We start from the raw sequence: 15,671 nt of genomic DNA, 5'->3' as shown, positions 1-15,671 counted from the left end.
TGGCAGCAGAGACTGAAGTCATGTTTATTCGGAGACAGGGGCATGTCGTGATCACTAATGTGTGTCCGCTGGGGAGGGAGGGGTGGGGACTAGTTCCTGACACCCCCTCAGGGACTCATTCCTGGATGTAGAGGTTGCTGGGGGCAGTAGGATCATCTGCTGGGCGTGTCTCCACCACCACAGGCCTGGGGAAGGAAGAGAGAAGTCAGTTCATTCATTCATTTGTTCATTCCTTCATCTGCAGAGGAGTTTATAGAGTCTTTGCCAGCACAATGCTGGGCTATAGCAGTGAATGAGCACACATGGCCCCTGCCCTCGGGGAGCTCAATCTAGAGCAGGAGACCAACATGAATCAGTGAACCAGATGAGTGCAAAGAAGCATGAGGCACATAGCACGGAAACCTAGCCCAAGGGGTCAGCCAAGGTGCCCCCAAAGAATGGATGGTGGAGCCTGAAAGAGGCTCAGGAGGGAACTTGGTGAAAAGGCAGGGAAGAGTGTTCTGGGCAGAGAGAACAGCCTGTGCAAAGGCCTTGAGGTGGGAGAGAGCCTGGGGTTTGACTGCAGAAGTCATGGTTTGTGGGCTGTGACCAGGACTGGGTACTTATCTTGAGGTCACGAGAAGGACTTAAACAGGTGGAGAGTGACACAATCAGATCTGGATTTTAAAAGACCCCTCTGGGCTTCCCTGGTGGCACAGTGGTTAAGAATCCTCCTGCCAATGCAGAGGACACAGGTTTGAGACCTGGTCTGGGAAGATCCCACATGCCATGGAACAACTAAGCCCGTGTGCCACAACTACTGAGCCTGCGCTCTAGAGGCCGCGAGCCACACTAGTGAGTCCATGCACCACAACTACTGAAGCCTGCGCGACTAGAGCCCATGCTGCGCAACAAGAGAAGCCACCGCAATGAGAAGCCCGCGTACTGCAACGAAGAGTAGCCCCTGCTCGCCGAAACTAGAGAAAGCCTGCGCGCAGCAACGAAGACCCAACACAGCCAAAAATAAAGAAAGAAAAAAAAGATAACATCACCAGTAATGGGACAAAACATGTGCTTCCTGATCTGATGCAGTGAAAGGACACACCATCATTTCTGTGGTATTCCCGCCCCAAACGCTTAACCTGGAAACCTCAAACCCAATTGAGGGACATTCCGTAAAACAAATTTCCTGTACTCTTCAAAAGAGTCAAGGTCATGAAAAGCCAGGAAAGTCTGAAGAATTGTCCTAGGCTCAAGACTAAAGAAACATTACTCGAAAATGCAGCCCATCATCCTGGATTATATCCTGGACGAGAAAAAAAGTATTATTTTTTGGTTATAGAGAGCAAGGGCATCATTGGAACAACTGGTGAGACTTGAATGAGCGTGTGAATTAGAAGGCAGTGATAGTTCAGTATTATTTTCTTGATTTTGACAGCTGTATCGTGGTTTGTAAGAGTATGTCCTTGCCTTCATTTAGGAAACATACACTGAAGTGTTTAGGGGTAAATTGGCATCACGTCTGCAATTCACATGCAAATAGAAAAAAATTATACATATATGAAAGGGAAGAATAAAGCAAATGTGGTTAAAAAAATAATATATGGGGAATCTGGGTGAAGGGGATACACAATTTTTAAATTTTCGCAACTTCTCTGAGAGTCTAAAGTTATGTCAAAATAAAAAGTTAGGATAAAAATTAAAAAAATGAAAATTCCACCTTGGCTGCTGTGTGGGGAATGGACTATGAGGGCAGAGATGGAAGCAGGGAGACCAGGTGAGAGGATGTCCAGGCCAAGATACAGGTGGCTGGGGATACCTCCGGATGCCCTCTCCACATCAGAAGCCCCCCGCTTCCCGAGTTCATACCTGGGGGAGCCAAGCAGACGGAAGGTGAGGGTGGGGTCTCTCAGCTCCTGCAGCAGCTGGGGGGAAAGGTGCTGTGTCAGTGCCTAGAAGACTCCTCCCCTCTCCTTTAAAGAGAGCAGGGGACGAGGTCTCTGAACTCCTCAGGTCCAGAAATAATCATTCTTGCTAACACTGCTCATCAGCTGTGTGACCTCAGGCGAGTTACTTAACCTCTCTGCACCTCAGAGTACTAACCTTTTAAATCATAGTACCTACCTGATAGGCAGTCACGAAGATTAAGTAAAATACAAAACTGTAAGGGCAGAGCCTGACACATGGTGTTTTGTGAGCTAAGCACCATTTTTCACTCCATTTTCCACTCCATTTTCCGGATGAGAAAAGTGAGGCACAGGAAGATTAAGTCATTTGCCTAAGGTCATTCAGCTGGATTCCAACCCAGGCAGTCTGGGCCACACTCTTAACCCACATATCTCTACAGTGACCCCATTTTATAGTTGGGAGCCTGAGGCTCAGAGAGGAGCAAAGTCCCTTACACAAGGTCACACAGTGACCCTGGATGAGGTCTGGACCTAAGAGACACTGGGGTAGAGAAGGGGACCTGTCTGAACTGAGCCTAGAGGAAGCTTCTCCTCCAGGACTTCACACCCTGACTCGGTTCTCCCAGTCCATCTGATGAATGAGATGACTGACATGGGAGGGGCTGGGTTGCGGGTGCTGGGATGGAGGAGCTTACCTGGTCCGAGCCTAGAGCCCACACCTGCACTCCATGCTTCCAGAAGGCCTGGAGCCGACCCCCGACCATAGCTGGGAGGAAAGCAGTGCCTGTTACCCTTGGCTTTCACTTAAGCCTCCAACCTGGACCCCGGACCCTATCATCCCGGCACATACCCACGGCCTCCACTGCTTCAGTCATGGGGATCTCTGGAGTTCGAAGCCCCCTGACTGGGGCCCCCTCTGGGGTCACCAGCTTCAGAGACCCTAGAAGGAGGTAGAGCGGGGGCTTTAAGAGCAGTAAGCGGGACTTAGAAGGTTACGGAGGGACCAGACAATAAATTCAGCGTGAGAAGCAAAGCAGGACGGGCAAGGACTGGAGGGGCTCAGCGTTTCTGAGAGAGGTACGGGTTCTGGGGGTCGGAGATCTAGGAATAGTGGGGGAAAGGGAGGGAGGAAGGTTCTTACCGTCCATCAACACCATCACCTTGTCTTCCTCGACCTGAGTCACCTGTACTGGTCCCTTGTGCTCTGCTTGAGAGGCGGGGGGGTTCAAGGACCCATTCCACCTCACTCCGCCTTTCCCAAGCAAGCGGGCTAAACCTCGCCCATCATAGAGTTCCCCACTCCCCTATCATCAATCTCACCAATTATATATACCCAATGTTCTCCCGCTCCCTCTCGTTTCAACCCCTTTCTCAATTACGCCTCAGGCTAAGCACCGTCCAGCCACCCAGACCCAACCCTCCCAAACTGATAAGCCCCACCCTTCCCAGAGCCTGCACCTGTGCTCATCTCGCCCAGCCAGCAGGAGAGCGCGCCGAAGCGCACGGTGTGGAAGAGCACCGACTTCGCCGGCCGCCCAGGGCTCACGCCGATGCACACGGCGGGCAGCTCGGAGCCTGGCCCGGTCAGCAGTGCAAACACCGGCAGAGGCGTAGGTAGCGGGAACAGCACCTGCTGCGGAACGCGCAGGGAGGGGCGGGCTCAGAGGAGGCTTGGGGCGGGGCCTGAGAAGGGGCGGGGTCTTGGAGGACAGTGGGCGTGGGGCTTCCGAAGTATTTCCTAAGTATTTTCTTGCCAAGAAACTTCAGGGGGTGAGGCCTCAGAGGGCTTAGAAATTGACGGTGTGCTCTCAGAGTGGGCGTAGCTTCCGTTTGGGGGCGTGCCGCCTTGGCGACAGAGAGGCAGGGCCCCCGGGCGCTGTGGCCCCAAAGGCAGCAAAGTCCCCTTAGAGACTCAAAGAACCTGAATGGGGTCTCCTTAGAGATGGGGGGAGGGGCATAGGGCCTGAAGAATAATTAGACCAGGGGTGAGGAGCGGAGCTGAAAGATCAGTGAGGAGCCTCCAGGTAGGCGGGGCCTTGGGGAGATTGGGGCGGGGCCTCGGGTGGAAGGCCGGGTTCGTGGAGCTCTCAACAGAAGCGTAGAGTGGATGGCCCTGGCCACCCAATCTGACAAAGTCCCCAGCGTCTGCAGGCTCCCTACCCGGACCAGCAGGAACTTGTTCATGGGCTGGTACCACTGAAGCAGGACCACGGATGTCTCCAATGCCCCACACAGGAAGGGGCCCCCGGAGCTCGTGCCCTCTGCTGTGGAGGTAAGGATGGGTTAGGGTATATCCTCTCTCCCCTGCTCCGCCCCGCAAAGGCCACACATCTTTCCCCGGGCTCTGTTCACCCTGCCTTAACTCTGCAATCCTCTCGGGTCGAGAGGGAGTCCAAGTCCCGCCCCTGGCCCCGCCCCCACTCTGCACACCCATGGGGTTTTCTCTCACCCACACAGCACGCCCGGCAGCCTTTGGTGTCCTGGATCTTAGTGGAGACCATGTTCTTCCTGCACAAGAAGGGAGGCGTGAATGGGGGGAGGGGCGGCAGAAATGAGGCATTAGAGGGGTCAGAGGTGCCACTGCGGGCTGGTACCTTGCCAGTAGCCGATGGGGGCTAATGTGAGCGATGGGGCTTCCTGCTCTGGCCTCTTTCCGTTCCAGTAGGCCCAAGATGCTATGAGAATACAGGTGGGGGGTCTTTCCTGCAGTGTGTGTATGTAGGGGAAGCAGGCAGTTATAGGACACTGCACACTCCCACATTTTCCCTATCCCATCACTTGGCCCCATCCCTTTAAAATGCCCAAGGCTTCAAGTCTCAAGCACCTTTATTCACTCATTTTTCATGCAACATATTTTAAATGCCCACTGTAGGCCAGGCACTGTGCTTGGCTCTGGTGAACAATGGTGAGTAAAATAATTACGTTCCCTACCCTCACGGTGCTTGTAGCCACATGACAAATGATGAACACTTAACCAGTCAGATGAAGTTACACACATTACAAAAGCTAAGAAGAAACATACCTACAAATTCTGCAAAAGTTTGTCATCACAAACTTTTGGCTTGGGGTCTCCTCATAAATTAGAAATTCTTTTACACAAAGTGTTTATAAAACAATGACATGTAATTTTAATCTACAACTTGCTTGCTCTATTTTACTAAAGCATGGAACAAGTACTAACTGTCATCTGAACATCAAAGAAATGTAAAGACTGACTTCTTGTGGAAATTACCTCAAAACTGACTTGAGAGGTGGGCACTACTGTGAGCCCCATTTTACAGATGGGGAAACTGAGGCTCAGGGAGAAGTCTCTTGCCCCAAGTCCCACAGTGGAAAAGTGGCTGGAGTTTGAACTGTAGGCTCTGTGAAGGGGTAGCCTAATTTTTTTTCAGCCGTGCCCATCTATCTCCCAACCCCTTGACCCTTGACTCCATAAGTTCTGACTCCCCACCCTCCCACCCAGCCATAGCCAGACCTGAGAGAGACATGAGGACATTGTTGATAGAGTACACCCAGGTAGTCCGGCTAGAAAAAAGCTGCAGAGGAAGGGGAGATGGCTCCTGTAAGACCCCAGCAACCCCAACTCCAGCCCCCACCCTTGGCCCATCCTAGGTGCTGCCCCTCACCATCTCCAGCGTGGCCTCCTGATCATTTCGGTTCAGGATGAAAATGCCTTCCTCGGCCCCCAGGAGCAGGTGCTGGTCTGGGGAGCACAGACGTGAGGATGCTGGGACCTGCCTCATCGTGGGGGACCTCCCAGACCCCCCTATGGCCCCAAACACTGGTACTCTGTTCCCCAGCCCTGACCCTCAATTCTCTGCTCTCCCTCCAAACTGACACTTCCGGCCTCTGTTTCCCCAAATCTGAACTCAAACCCTGACCAGTTCCCCTGAGCTGATCTCACTCTCACCAGCCTCTGATCACCACCGGTTCTGGTGGTTCTTCCATCCCTGACTCGCAAATCCTGACCCTCTGTCCCCTCAATTCTGCCCCCAACATTAGATGTGACTCCCCGAATAGCCCTCTAAATTCTGTCCCTCTTTCTCCCCAGTTCTGGTCCCTGAATGCTAATCCTATCTCAACACTGATCCTCAGACAGCCCTACATATGGCTTTTTCTGTCCAGTGTGACCCCAAAAACTCTAATACTGTTTCCTTAACATTTATCCCTCACTGACCTTGTCTCCACATCTTTGATCCCCAGACTCCCTCCCTTTGTGCTACATTCTAACCCCTAAAACTCCTGGCCCCAAAAACCTACAACTGAGGTTAATGGGGTCCAACTGTCCTGGATCTTGTACCCCAAACTCTGACCTTTCTGCTATATCTGACACTCCTTTTTAAAATTTTATTTATTTAGTTAGTTAGTTAGGCCACACCGCACAGCATGTGGGACCTTAGTTCCCCGACCAGGGATCAAACCCGTGCCCCTTGCAGCGGAAGCGCGGAGTCTTAACCACTGGACCGCCGGGGAAGTCTCATATCTGACACTCCTAGCCTCCAAACTCTAATTTTCCTAGTCTTCACTCTCAAACCCATCTTCACTCTACCCATCTTTGATCCCTCAACTCCACCTGTAACTCCTGGCGCTGCCCCTGCCTCAGCTCTGCCACTCCCTCCCCTCCCCTGTCCCTGCCTTTGCGCCTTCCATTAAGGGCCCTCCCCGTCCCCGCCACATTCTCCATGACCCTCCTGAATGCTCACCCTTGGTGGAGGGGTGCGTCCAGGCTGCCGTGCTGTGGATCCGGAGGGGGCAGCCATTGAATAACTTTACAAGAAGGGCACATCCCTGGGTGGGCCATGGGGGCGGGGCAGCAGCAGATCCAGCAAAAGGGAGGAGGGGACAGGAAGGCGGGTGGTTAAGATTTGGAAGCGAGAGTGCCAAGGTTCAAATCCTGCCTCTGCTTCCTCAAAGGTTTATACCTTGGAAAGCTACTTACCCCTCTGTGCCTCAGTTTCCCCAGTTTGAAATGGGGGATAATACCTATCTCTACGACATCTACCGCTTTCTGTGAAGGTATACACCTTGCAAAGACACGAGATCGGTGTCTGGCACAGAGGAACTGCTCAACATATGTCACTTGTTATATTATTAGTCTTCCCAGCCCGACCCCCCGACTCCCACCAGGCGTCCCCAGCCCCACCCAGAGGTGAGGGTCCTCAGCATGGCTGGCCTCACCTTTCTCTTCATCTTTTCCTTCTTGGGGGGCAACAGTGGGGGCTGGTCAGGCTCCCGGGGGGCTGGGTTCCAGAGTGAGGGTTCTGAGATGGGGTGGGGAAAATCAGCCCCCAAAACCCCCCTACCCCTGCCCCACCCCACCTCTGCCCACCTCCCACCCCAGCCTGCCCTGTCACCTGAGTGGGCAGTTAGGTGGGGGCTTCGGGTGGCTGGGGGAGGCCCAAGATGGGGGGTGCGTGGGGGAGGCCCACTGGCACATCGGACCAGCACCCCCGGGCTCAGCTGTCCCTCATCCCCAGTCCCCCCAGGACCCTCGTCCGATGGAGAACGGAACTTGGGCTTTGGAGAGAGAGAAGGAGGGTGGGGGAATACATTAGATGATCTGAGAGAGAAGGCGCCCTGCAATCTGCCTCCACCAGAACTGACAGTAGGTTATGGCTCTGACCTTCCCCACGATGTCCATCCACCACTCCAGCCTTCCCCTCTAACCCACGCCCAACATCAACACATGCCAGCAACTAAAGGGTGAGTGCTGGGTGCAGCAGGCATTTCCAGGGACCAGCTACTGACCAGTGTCCATCGGGCTAAATATTTTGAGTCCCACCCCTAGGGTCAGGGTTACCACTTCCAGATCCCAATGTGCTTAACAACCCAGTCTTCCCAGACTTCAAAGGACCCAGCATCCCAGACTCCAGCCCTAGAGGGCTCAGTATCCCAGCATCTATGGACTCTGGCCTCCTGGACCCCTGGCCCCCAGCTCTGACCCAGGGCCTTACCTTGGGGGGCAGCGGAGGAGGTGTGTCTTCTGCAGGGGTGGGGCTGGAACACAAAGATGGGGTAAGCAGGTGCGGGTGTGGGGAACAAGCACTGGGGAGGGTTGGGGCCAGAGGTCTGAGCTCAGGAGCCTCAGAGGGCGACGCGGTCTGGGCTGGGGCTGAGGGCTAAAGGACTGATAGCCATGATGATAATAGTAACAGCAACTCTTGGATATCGAGTGCTGACAATGCATCAAGTCTCTGCATCTTTACGCCCACCTAGGAACACAGATCACGTGAGCTCCTGGGGGTCAGGTTCTCACTTGGTGCCGGGCGCGCTGCCCGTGAGCCCATGACAGACGAGACGTGTGGAATGGATGGGTGGGCCCTGAGGCTGACACAGGCCTGGGGCTGGGGGAGATGGGGGCCTGGGCCAACTGCTGGGGCTGAGGGCCTGACATGGGGGAAAGGTTCAGCCTGAGACTGGGTGAGATGAAGAAGGATGAGGGCTGGGGGGTTGAGGGTTAGGGCTGCAGTTGAGGCCTGGGGGTGGGAGCAAAATCTGGCAGGAGCTGGGGACTGAGATGTAGCAGGGGGCCCAGGGTGGAGTGGGGGTGGGGTTGAGGGTCAGGAGTCCGGGATGAAGGAAGGTGGGGGCATTGAGGGTCCTGTCAGGGGTCAGGGGTCAGTGCTGAGTGGTAGAAGGAAAGCAGGGGCTGAGGCTGGGGTCGGGGTGGAAGGAAGGCGGGGTAGGAAGGTGGGAGCTGGGTGGGGGCCTGTGGAGCTGTCTTACATGTCCACATCGTCGTAATCATCATCGGACTCCGACAGGTGCCTCCTGAGGACGGACAGGTATGAGCCTCGGGTGGTCCCCACATGTAGCCCAGCCTCCCTCCCACCCTGAGGATCCCTGACCTAGGACTGCTGCTCCTGAAGTCTCCAGGGGGCTGTAAGCGAGCCTGCGGGATAGTAAAGGGTCAGCAGTGGCCCAGGGGGAGGGGAGGGCGGCTGGGCGGCAGGGGAGGCCTCTCACCGTGTCGGCTGTGGGTCTGGACTCCATGCCTCTGAGCTTCCTGAACTCCATGTGCCGCCCTGGGGGTAACACACAGTGAGCTGGGGACGTGGATTGGGGAACAGAAAGAGTAGAATTGGGGGTGGGGTCTGGGATCAGGGTCTTAGGACTGGAGCTGTCCCTACAGGGGAGGGATCTTGGTTTACAGGGGTCTCATTTGGGGGTCAGGGTTTGAGATCAGGGAGCTGGGGGCTCAGAATGGTTACAGAGTGTTTGTTTTGAGGTTCCACCTGGGTACCAAGGATCAGACAAAGATTTCTGAGGTCTCTGGGAGTCCTGGTGGTTGTGGGAAGTCTCAGGGGGTCTGTGTGCAGGACAGAGAGGTGGGGGTCTCTAGAGTCATTTTGTAGATCAGGTGGTGATGAGGTTTTCTCTGGGGTCTCCTGCGGGGTCAGATGGTGATGGGGGTCTCTGGGGTCTCTGGGGTCTCTGGCAATCTGATGAGGGGGCATCTCTTGGCTTATAGGGTCAGGTGTCCCCAAGCGTAAGGATTCTCTACTCACGACAGCAATCCGCGTCTGGGATCCCCAGAGAGCTGGAGCGATGGGTGGATCTGATCCGCCGAGGGATGGCGGGGGGGAGCTGGGCAGAGTGGCGGCTGCATCAGGCCCATGCCCTCTAGCAGCCCTCACCACCCTGTGGGCCCAGCTTGGAGCCCTTGGCCCTCCCATAACCTCTGTGCCTCCAGCCCTGTGCCAAGCTCCCCATCCTCACTGGCTTTTTTCCTTCTAAGAGAGGCAGCAAGGGGGTGCTCCAGGCAGGGGAACAGCGTGAGCAAAGTGGGGGGGCGGGTCCCTCACCTCAGGCTCCTCATCTTCAATCTCGCCAACAGGGGCCCCCTTCCCTGGGTTCCTCAGTTTGTCAAGAAGATCTACGATCAGGCCTCTGTTTAGCCCAGGCTGGGACACCAGTTGATGCTGGGGGAGGGGAGGAGGGTGTCAGCAGACAGAGGGCTGGGCTGGAGAGAGAGGGTTGGGACGAGGGGTTGGAGAACCCATCTAAGGGAATCTGGTGGGGAAGTTGCCAACAGAGGAAGAAGGCAGGGAATTCTGGGGACCTGGGGGATTCTGAGGAGTCTGATGGGATTAGAAGAATTTAGGGTGGGGGACTTCCCTGGCGGTCCAGTGGTTAAGAGTCCCTGCTTCCACTGCAGAGGGCGCAGGCTCCATCGCTAGTCAGGGAAATAAGATCCCTCATGCCGCACATCGCGGCCAAAAAAAAAAAAAAAAAAAAAAAGAATTTAGGGTAGTTGGAGAATTCCAGAGGTGTCTTAGAGGGGACTGGAGTTCCCCTGGAATTCCAAAGCACACCCAGGAATGGGTCCTGAAGCCCTTGGGAATTTGTGAGTTTTAAGAACTCAGTGTATCTTGGACAAAGGTCTGAGATACAATTTGGAGAGTCTTGGGGATCCCTGGGGAATTCGGAGGGACTAGGGACTTTGAAAGGGCCATGAGGGTTCTGTGGAATGAAATTATCAACGTTCTAGGGAGCTGTGGGAGGCCCTGGGGGATTCCGGGGGTGAGTCTGGGAAGGCTTCTCTGGGAGGGGAGGTTTACACTGAGCATCTTGGTGGCGCCGGGTCGTTTCTTGGGGCTCTTAGTGAGGGTGACTTTGACAAAGTTGTGGAAGGCAGCCGACCTTGGGAGGAAGAAGGCAAGTTCTGCGGTGAGGGCACCAGAGACCCTCCCCTCAGACCATCACCCCTGGCTCCACCCTCCCTCTCCCTCCTTCCCATCAATCAACCTCTCCTACCATTTGCCTTTTTCCTTTAGCCTTGGGGGCTGGTAGCCACTCTTGGTCATGAGGAAGAGAACTCTATAAGAGTAGGACAGAATATGGGGTTCAGACTTTCCAGTGGAGGTCAGACCTCGTGGCTCAAGGGAACCCCAGTAGCACTAAGATCAGCAGAGAGCCAAGTGAGGGACGGAATGAGAACGAGGGTTAGGATTTCCAAGGCATGGGATGCCACTTCTAGGGGATACTGCTTATCGCATGACAGAGCTCCTGCAGTCTCGGAGGGAGCCTCAAGATGGTGCTCCCAGTGTCAGGGGCTCCTGGTGTGGAGGGCTGCAGAAAAGGCTTTCTGGGCTGAGGGGAGCCTGAGGGTCTCGGATGGAGCTCAGAGCAAGGGGGTGTCTCCTGTAGGGGGTCTTGTGGTGGGGAAGCAGGCTGGGGGCTGGTGTCCAGGGTCAGAGTTGAGTGGGGTCTCTGGGACTAGGGGGACCTGCCCACCTCTGCCTACCTGAGAGGGTGCACGTCAAAGAGCGGTGGTTGTAGCTCAGCTAATTCGATGGCTGTGACGCCCAGGGACCAGATGTCACACAGCTCATTGTATCCCCCCTTCAGGGCCACGGCCGCCACTTCTGGAGCCATCCTGGGGGCAGAGACCCTCAGAGAGCCCAGGCTGACACAGGAGGGGGAGGGGACACTTTTGGGGGGATGTAGGAGAGAGAGAAGAAGAACGGGGCATACAGAGAGACAGATGCAGAGAGAAACATAAAGATGGAGAAAGACAGACATAAAGACGGAGCGAGGTAAAGGCAGAGAGGCAGAGACAGAGAGAGAGGGAGGCAAATGTGGACAGATATGGAAAGACAGAGAGATCGGGATAAAAATCAACACAAACACTGAGAGGAACAGGTGGAGGGGGCACAGGGAGCCCTAGGTAAATGGAAAACTCAACAGGGAGCCCAAGAGAAGACAGAACATTCAACAGAGCAAGGTAGAGGCAGGGCAAAAAGCCAGGACGGAGATTCCCAGAGATCCAGGCTGGGAAAAGCCACTGCCCCCTGTACCACCCCTAGCTGCCAGCCAGGCACTCCTCACCAGTAGGGTGTCCCAATGAAAGAGAGGCGTCGAGCCAGCGTTGCCCCGATCTGGGCCGAGATACCAAAGTCAGCTAGAGGCAGAGGGAGAGACATAGTGACCTCCCCTGCCCCCTTGGGCCCCCAGCCAGTCCCCCTCCAGACCCCCACCAGCCACACTCACCCAGTCTGACTTCCCCAGCATCGTTGATGAGGATGTTGGCTCCCTGGGGAAGAGGGGGCGGTTAGAGGCTGTCAGAGATACCCCCCAAGTCCAATGCTGCAGCCACTCCCTGGTCCCACACCACCCTGAGCCGTCCAAGCACCACTCCCATATCCTGGGCTCCCCAGCCACCAAGGCCACCTTTCTGCCCCTAGACCACCTTGATGTCCCGGTGTATCTTCTTCTGTGAGTGCAGATAGGCCAGTCCCTGGGGAGGAGGGTGGACACGGGGGCTGTGAGTGTCCGGGGGCTGGAGCAGGGCCCTGCCCCTACCCAAGCCCACAGAGCATCTCCTCACCTGGAGCACTTCCCGGCAGACATAGCTGATCTGGAGCTCTGACAGGGGGCCTGTCACTGCAAAGGTCACCCCGGTGCGGTGTTGGGTGCGGGCCAGGCCCCTGGCTGCCACCCACACCAGCTGAGAGGGTGCCACATAGGGAGGGGGAAACAGGATGGGACAAGTAGGGGGAGGAGGCAAAGGGGTGGTCGGCAACAGAGAGAGGGGCAGCGATGCAGGGAACCAGAGGCCGGAGGGAGAGAGATTCATTCAACAGATATTTACCGCGTATCTACTGTGTGCCAGCCACCGTGGCAGGCACCGGGGATACAGCTGTGGACAAAAGAGGCAGAGATCCCTGCCCTCATGGAGAGAACATTCCGGTGGGGGAGATGGACAGTAGACAAGATAAACAGGTAAGATATACAGTACGTGAGATGCTAATAAATAGTAAGAAGAAAAATAAAGCAAGAAAAGACAACAGGAAATACGTGTGGGAAGGGGTATGACATTTTACACAGGGTGATCAACCCTGAGAAGGTGACGGGGGTGAAGATGGGAGCAGCAAGTGCAAAGGCCCGGAGGCAGGAGAGTGCCTGGTGGGTCTGGAAAGCAGTAAAGTGGATGGAGCGGAGATGAGGTGTGTCTGCTTGGGGTGTGCCAGTGGGGGTCAGACTCGTGGGCTGTGATGAGAAATTTGGGCTTGGCTTTGGAGGGAACTGGAAGGCATGGGAGGGCTCTGAGCAGGGGGTGATGTCACTTTGTAAAATGAGGAAAGGCAGAGAGAGACAGGGAGAGAGACAGAGAGAGAAAGAGAATCAGGAACAGACCCAAATTGAGGCAGAGAAAGAAAGACATGGTCAGAGAACAAAAAGTGGGAAAACAGACACGGTGAGAAAGAGAGACACAAAGGGGTGAAGAGGATACACTAGAGAGAGACAGTAGACAGAGGGGTCAGAGACCAGGTCTGACGGGCTGGCGGGGTAAGTCAGTTCCTCTCTGTGGGCCTCAGTTTCCCCCTCTGAGGACTTCTTAATGAAGTCCTTCCTTCCTGGCATTTGAGGTCTGAGGCTGGAGGAAGACCGGGAGATGGTTGAAGATAGAGGAGAGCATCAGAAATCTCGAAGTGATCAGAGGCCCACCCCGCCCACACCCTCCAATGCTCCGAGAGTGAAAAGCAGGCTAAGAGAATCAGAAATGCATTCACTATTAAATGAACATGTGGGCACTGATGATGAGCCAGAAATGCAGAAATACTCAAATGCATGAATACACCTTGGTGAGAAAATGCAGACACGGGGAAGATGGGGCAGGGGAAGGAGAGGGGATCATTGCATGCAGAAAGACTGGGGCTGGACTCTCAGGTCCTGGAGGACAGGGCTCAGGGCCCGCTCGGTCACCACAGTATCCCCAGCATCTTCCAGGCCAGGCCAGGCCAGAGGAGGGGCTGGCTCACTGTGTGAAATATGGACCGTAAAGACAGTCCCAGGAGACACAAAGGCAGAGAGACAGGACAGGCGAATTGGGGGGGCAGGGGCTACCTGGATCCCCTTGCCCTTCCTCTCACCTTGGTAGATGTCCTGGAGAGAACCAGCCCCACAGAATTCCATGCAGATCCAGAGCTTCTGCAGCCTATAACAGTTCAAGAGCAATACTAATAACAGCAGTAATAAATTATTATAGGATACCTCCTGGCTCACTGTCCATCTTATTCTAGTTCAACAAGAACTTTAATGTAAGAGCTGTCATCTCTCTATTGCCCACTACAGTGAGATCATCCCATTTTACAGATGGGGAAGTTGAGGCTCAGAGAGGAAATATATGTTTAGGGTCAATTGGAATGGAACCCAGGTCTTTGGGCTCCTGACCCATGGCATCCTCTGTCGTCCCATGATAACCTAGGAGACAGGGTAGAGACCTCACAGGTTGTGGAAGTTCGGAGGGGACAGAGGAGCTAGGATACCAGGTCTGGGGGACAGAGGACATTATTGGGGCATCTGGGATATTAATTTGGGGGTCAGGGAATTTAGGGGTTCGTATTAAAGGAAATGAAAGTGAAACTAGGGGACCCGAAGGGCAAGATGATGAAAGATTAGTTTTAGGGGACTTGGTTTCAGGTTTGGTTACTATGAAGGGATCAGTTTGGTGGACCCCTAGTCAGAAATGGGAGTTATTTATTGGAGATTAGATTTGGGGGTGCTCTGGTCAAAAAAGTGGGACTTTGGGCTGGGGATCAAGTTAGGAGTGCCCCAGTTAAAAATGGGGGTCCAGGATTAGAGGTCAAGTTAGGGGGTACCCTGGTCAGGAATGGGAGCTCGCGGGTAGGGGCTGGGCTGGGTGTCAGGGCAGGTCTGAGGCTCATCACCAGAGATAACTCCCATGGTAGGCAACGATGTTGGCGTGCCGACAAGTTTTCAAGATGAGGATTTCCTTCTGAAGTGTGGAAACATCATCGTCTGCAAGGAGGGGCAGAAGAGAAAAGGCTGCCACAGGGAGGGAGTATGGGGGAGATCCCAGTGTCCCAGGAGGTGGGCGTGTGGGGAAGAAGCTCCTGAGGTCCTCTCCTCACCAGGCTCCATCTTCACCATCTTCAGTGCCACCAGGTCCCCCGTCACCTTGTCTCGAGCCTGGTAAAGGGGAAGTTGGCAGTCAGGCGGGCTCCATTCGCCTGAGTTCTTCCTCAGCATCCCTGAACCAAAGCCAAGGACTGGGACCCTCTCACATCCCCTTCCCTTCTTGGGCCTCACCCCAAAGGTCACCGGTTTGAGGGTGCTGGAGAAGGAGGGGGTTCCTCACCTTGAAGACTTCCCCATAGGTGCCGCCACCCAGCCGCTGTAGCAGGTCATAGTGGTCCCGGGGATCCCTATTAAAGATGTCAGGGTCCACGAAGTCCATTCCTGGGGCCCGGAGCTGGGCCTGCGCCCAGGGGCCAGCAGGGCCTCAGGGCTCGGAATGCTGTCACCTCCCTCCTTCCCCACACGCCCTGCACCCGCCTTGCCTCCACCGGCTGTGGCCTCCCCCCTTCCCACTCTCGCTTCCTGCCCCAGCACGGAGCTGTGCAGCCGGCTCCACCCCCTGTCCCCTGGGCCCTAAGAGCCTGTGAGGGGCAGCTTGCCTTGGGACCCAGGGGACCCCCCCTCCACTTCCAGGGCCCTGGGCTGCATGTAAACCAGATGCAAACTATCTTAATTGTGACCTGGAGGGGTGCCCTAACACTCCCTCCCCCGTTCTGGGCGGCGGCAAAAAACTACAGTTGAACCTCTGCTGAGTGCTTGAGTGCTGGGCCACGACTCAGAGATGGCAGGTCTGCACAGAGATGGCCATGCAATGTATATCACTGCTCACTGGGGGCACATACATGCACTTAGTGGTAACCTCCTGGGCGGTGCGAAGACCAGTCGACATGCAAATGCCTGGATATCCGTGTGCACATATGTGGATGTACCCAGAGCATATACGTGTGACATATGCATGTG

General features: G+C 55.1%; 1 protein-coding gene across 6 annotated transcripts; it reads right to left on the bottom strand.

Moving 5' to 3' along the window:
• Positions 1-22: 22 nt before the first annotated feature.
• On the bottom strand, positions 23-15,156 carry MAP4K1 (mitogen-activated protein kinase kinase kinase kinase 1). 6 transcript variants are annotated; one of them, XM_059903633.1, is made up of 31 exons: positions 14,992-15,156; positions 14,765-14,822; positions 14,561-14,651; positions 13,763-13,827; positions 12,217-12,272; positions 12,079-12,126; positions 11,880-11,922; positions 11,718-11,790; positions 11,134-11,265; positions 10,644-10,706; positions 10,448-10,529; positions 9,692-9,808; positions 9,395-9,473; positions 8,853-8,911; positions 8,735-8,778; positions 8,613-8,657; positions 7,841-7,883; positions 7,241-7,403; positions 7,065-7,147; positions 6,590-6,674; positions 5,513-5,589; positions 5,362-5,422; positions 4,481-4,589; positions 4,336-4,394; positions 4,047-4,150; positions 3,345-3,519; positions 3,028-3,093; positions 2,737-2,826; positions 2,582-2,652; positions 1,849-1,904; positions 35-185 (listed from the first exon to the last, which is right to left on the bottom strand). In XM_059903633.1, exons 1-31 carry the CDS (start codon positions 15,088-15,090, stop codon positions 116-118), a joined length of 2,466 nt encoding a protein of 821 aa, XP_059759616.1. In that variant the 5' UTR covers positions 15,091-15,156; the 3' UTR covers positions 35-115. The 6 variants fall into 6 exon arrangements, with proteins under 6 accessions (XP_059759618.1, XP_059759616.1, XP_059759617.1 ...); XM_059903634.1 differs by having other exon boundaries at positions 3,028-3,090; XM_059903630.1 differs by having other exon boundaries at positions 12,079-12,272.
• Between the last annotated feature and the right edge of the window lie 515 nt (positions 15,157-15,671).

This window comes from Balaenoptera ricei, chromosome 19 (assembly GCF_028023285.1).
Source record: "Balaenoptera ricei isolate mBalRic1 chromosome 19, mBalRic1.hap2, whole genome shotgun sequence".
NCBI lineage: Eukaryota > Metazoa > Chordata > Mammalia > Artiodactyla > Balaenopteridae > Balaenoptera > Balaenoptera ricei.
The sequence above is the reverse complement of the archived record's forward strand: the minus strand, read 5'-3'. Positions and strand labels throughout refer to the sequence as shown.

Coding starts and splice junctions, on each gene's coding strand:
- MAP4K1 (XM_059903630.1), bottom strand. CDS start 15,090: ATGGACTTCGTGGACCCTGACATCTTTAATAGGGATCCCCGGGACCAC. Junction 12,273..13,762: donor TCTCCAGGACATCTACCAAG/GTGAGAGGAAGG, acceptor TGACCTTTGCAG/TGACAGGCCCCCTGTCAGAG. Junction 4,590..5,361: donor TGTCCTCATGTCTCTCTCAG/GTCTGGCTATGG, acceptor CACACACTGCAG/GAAAGACCCCCCACCTGTAT.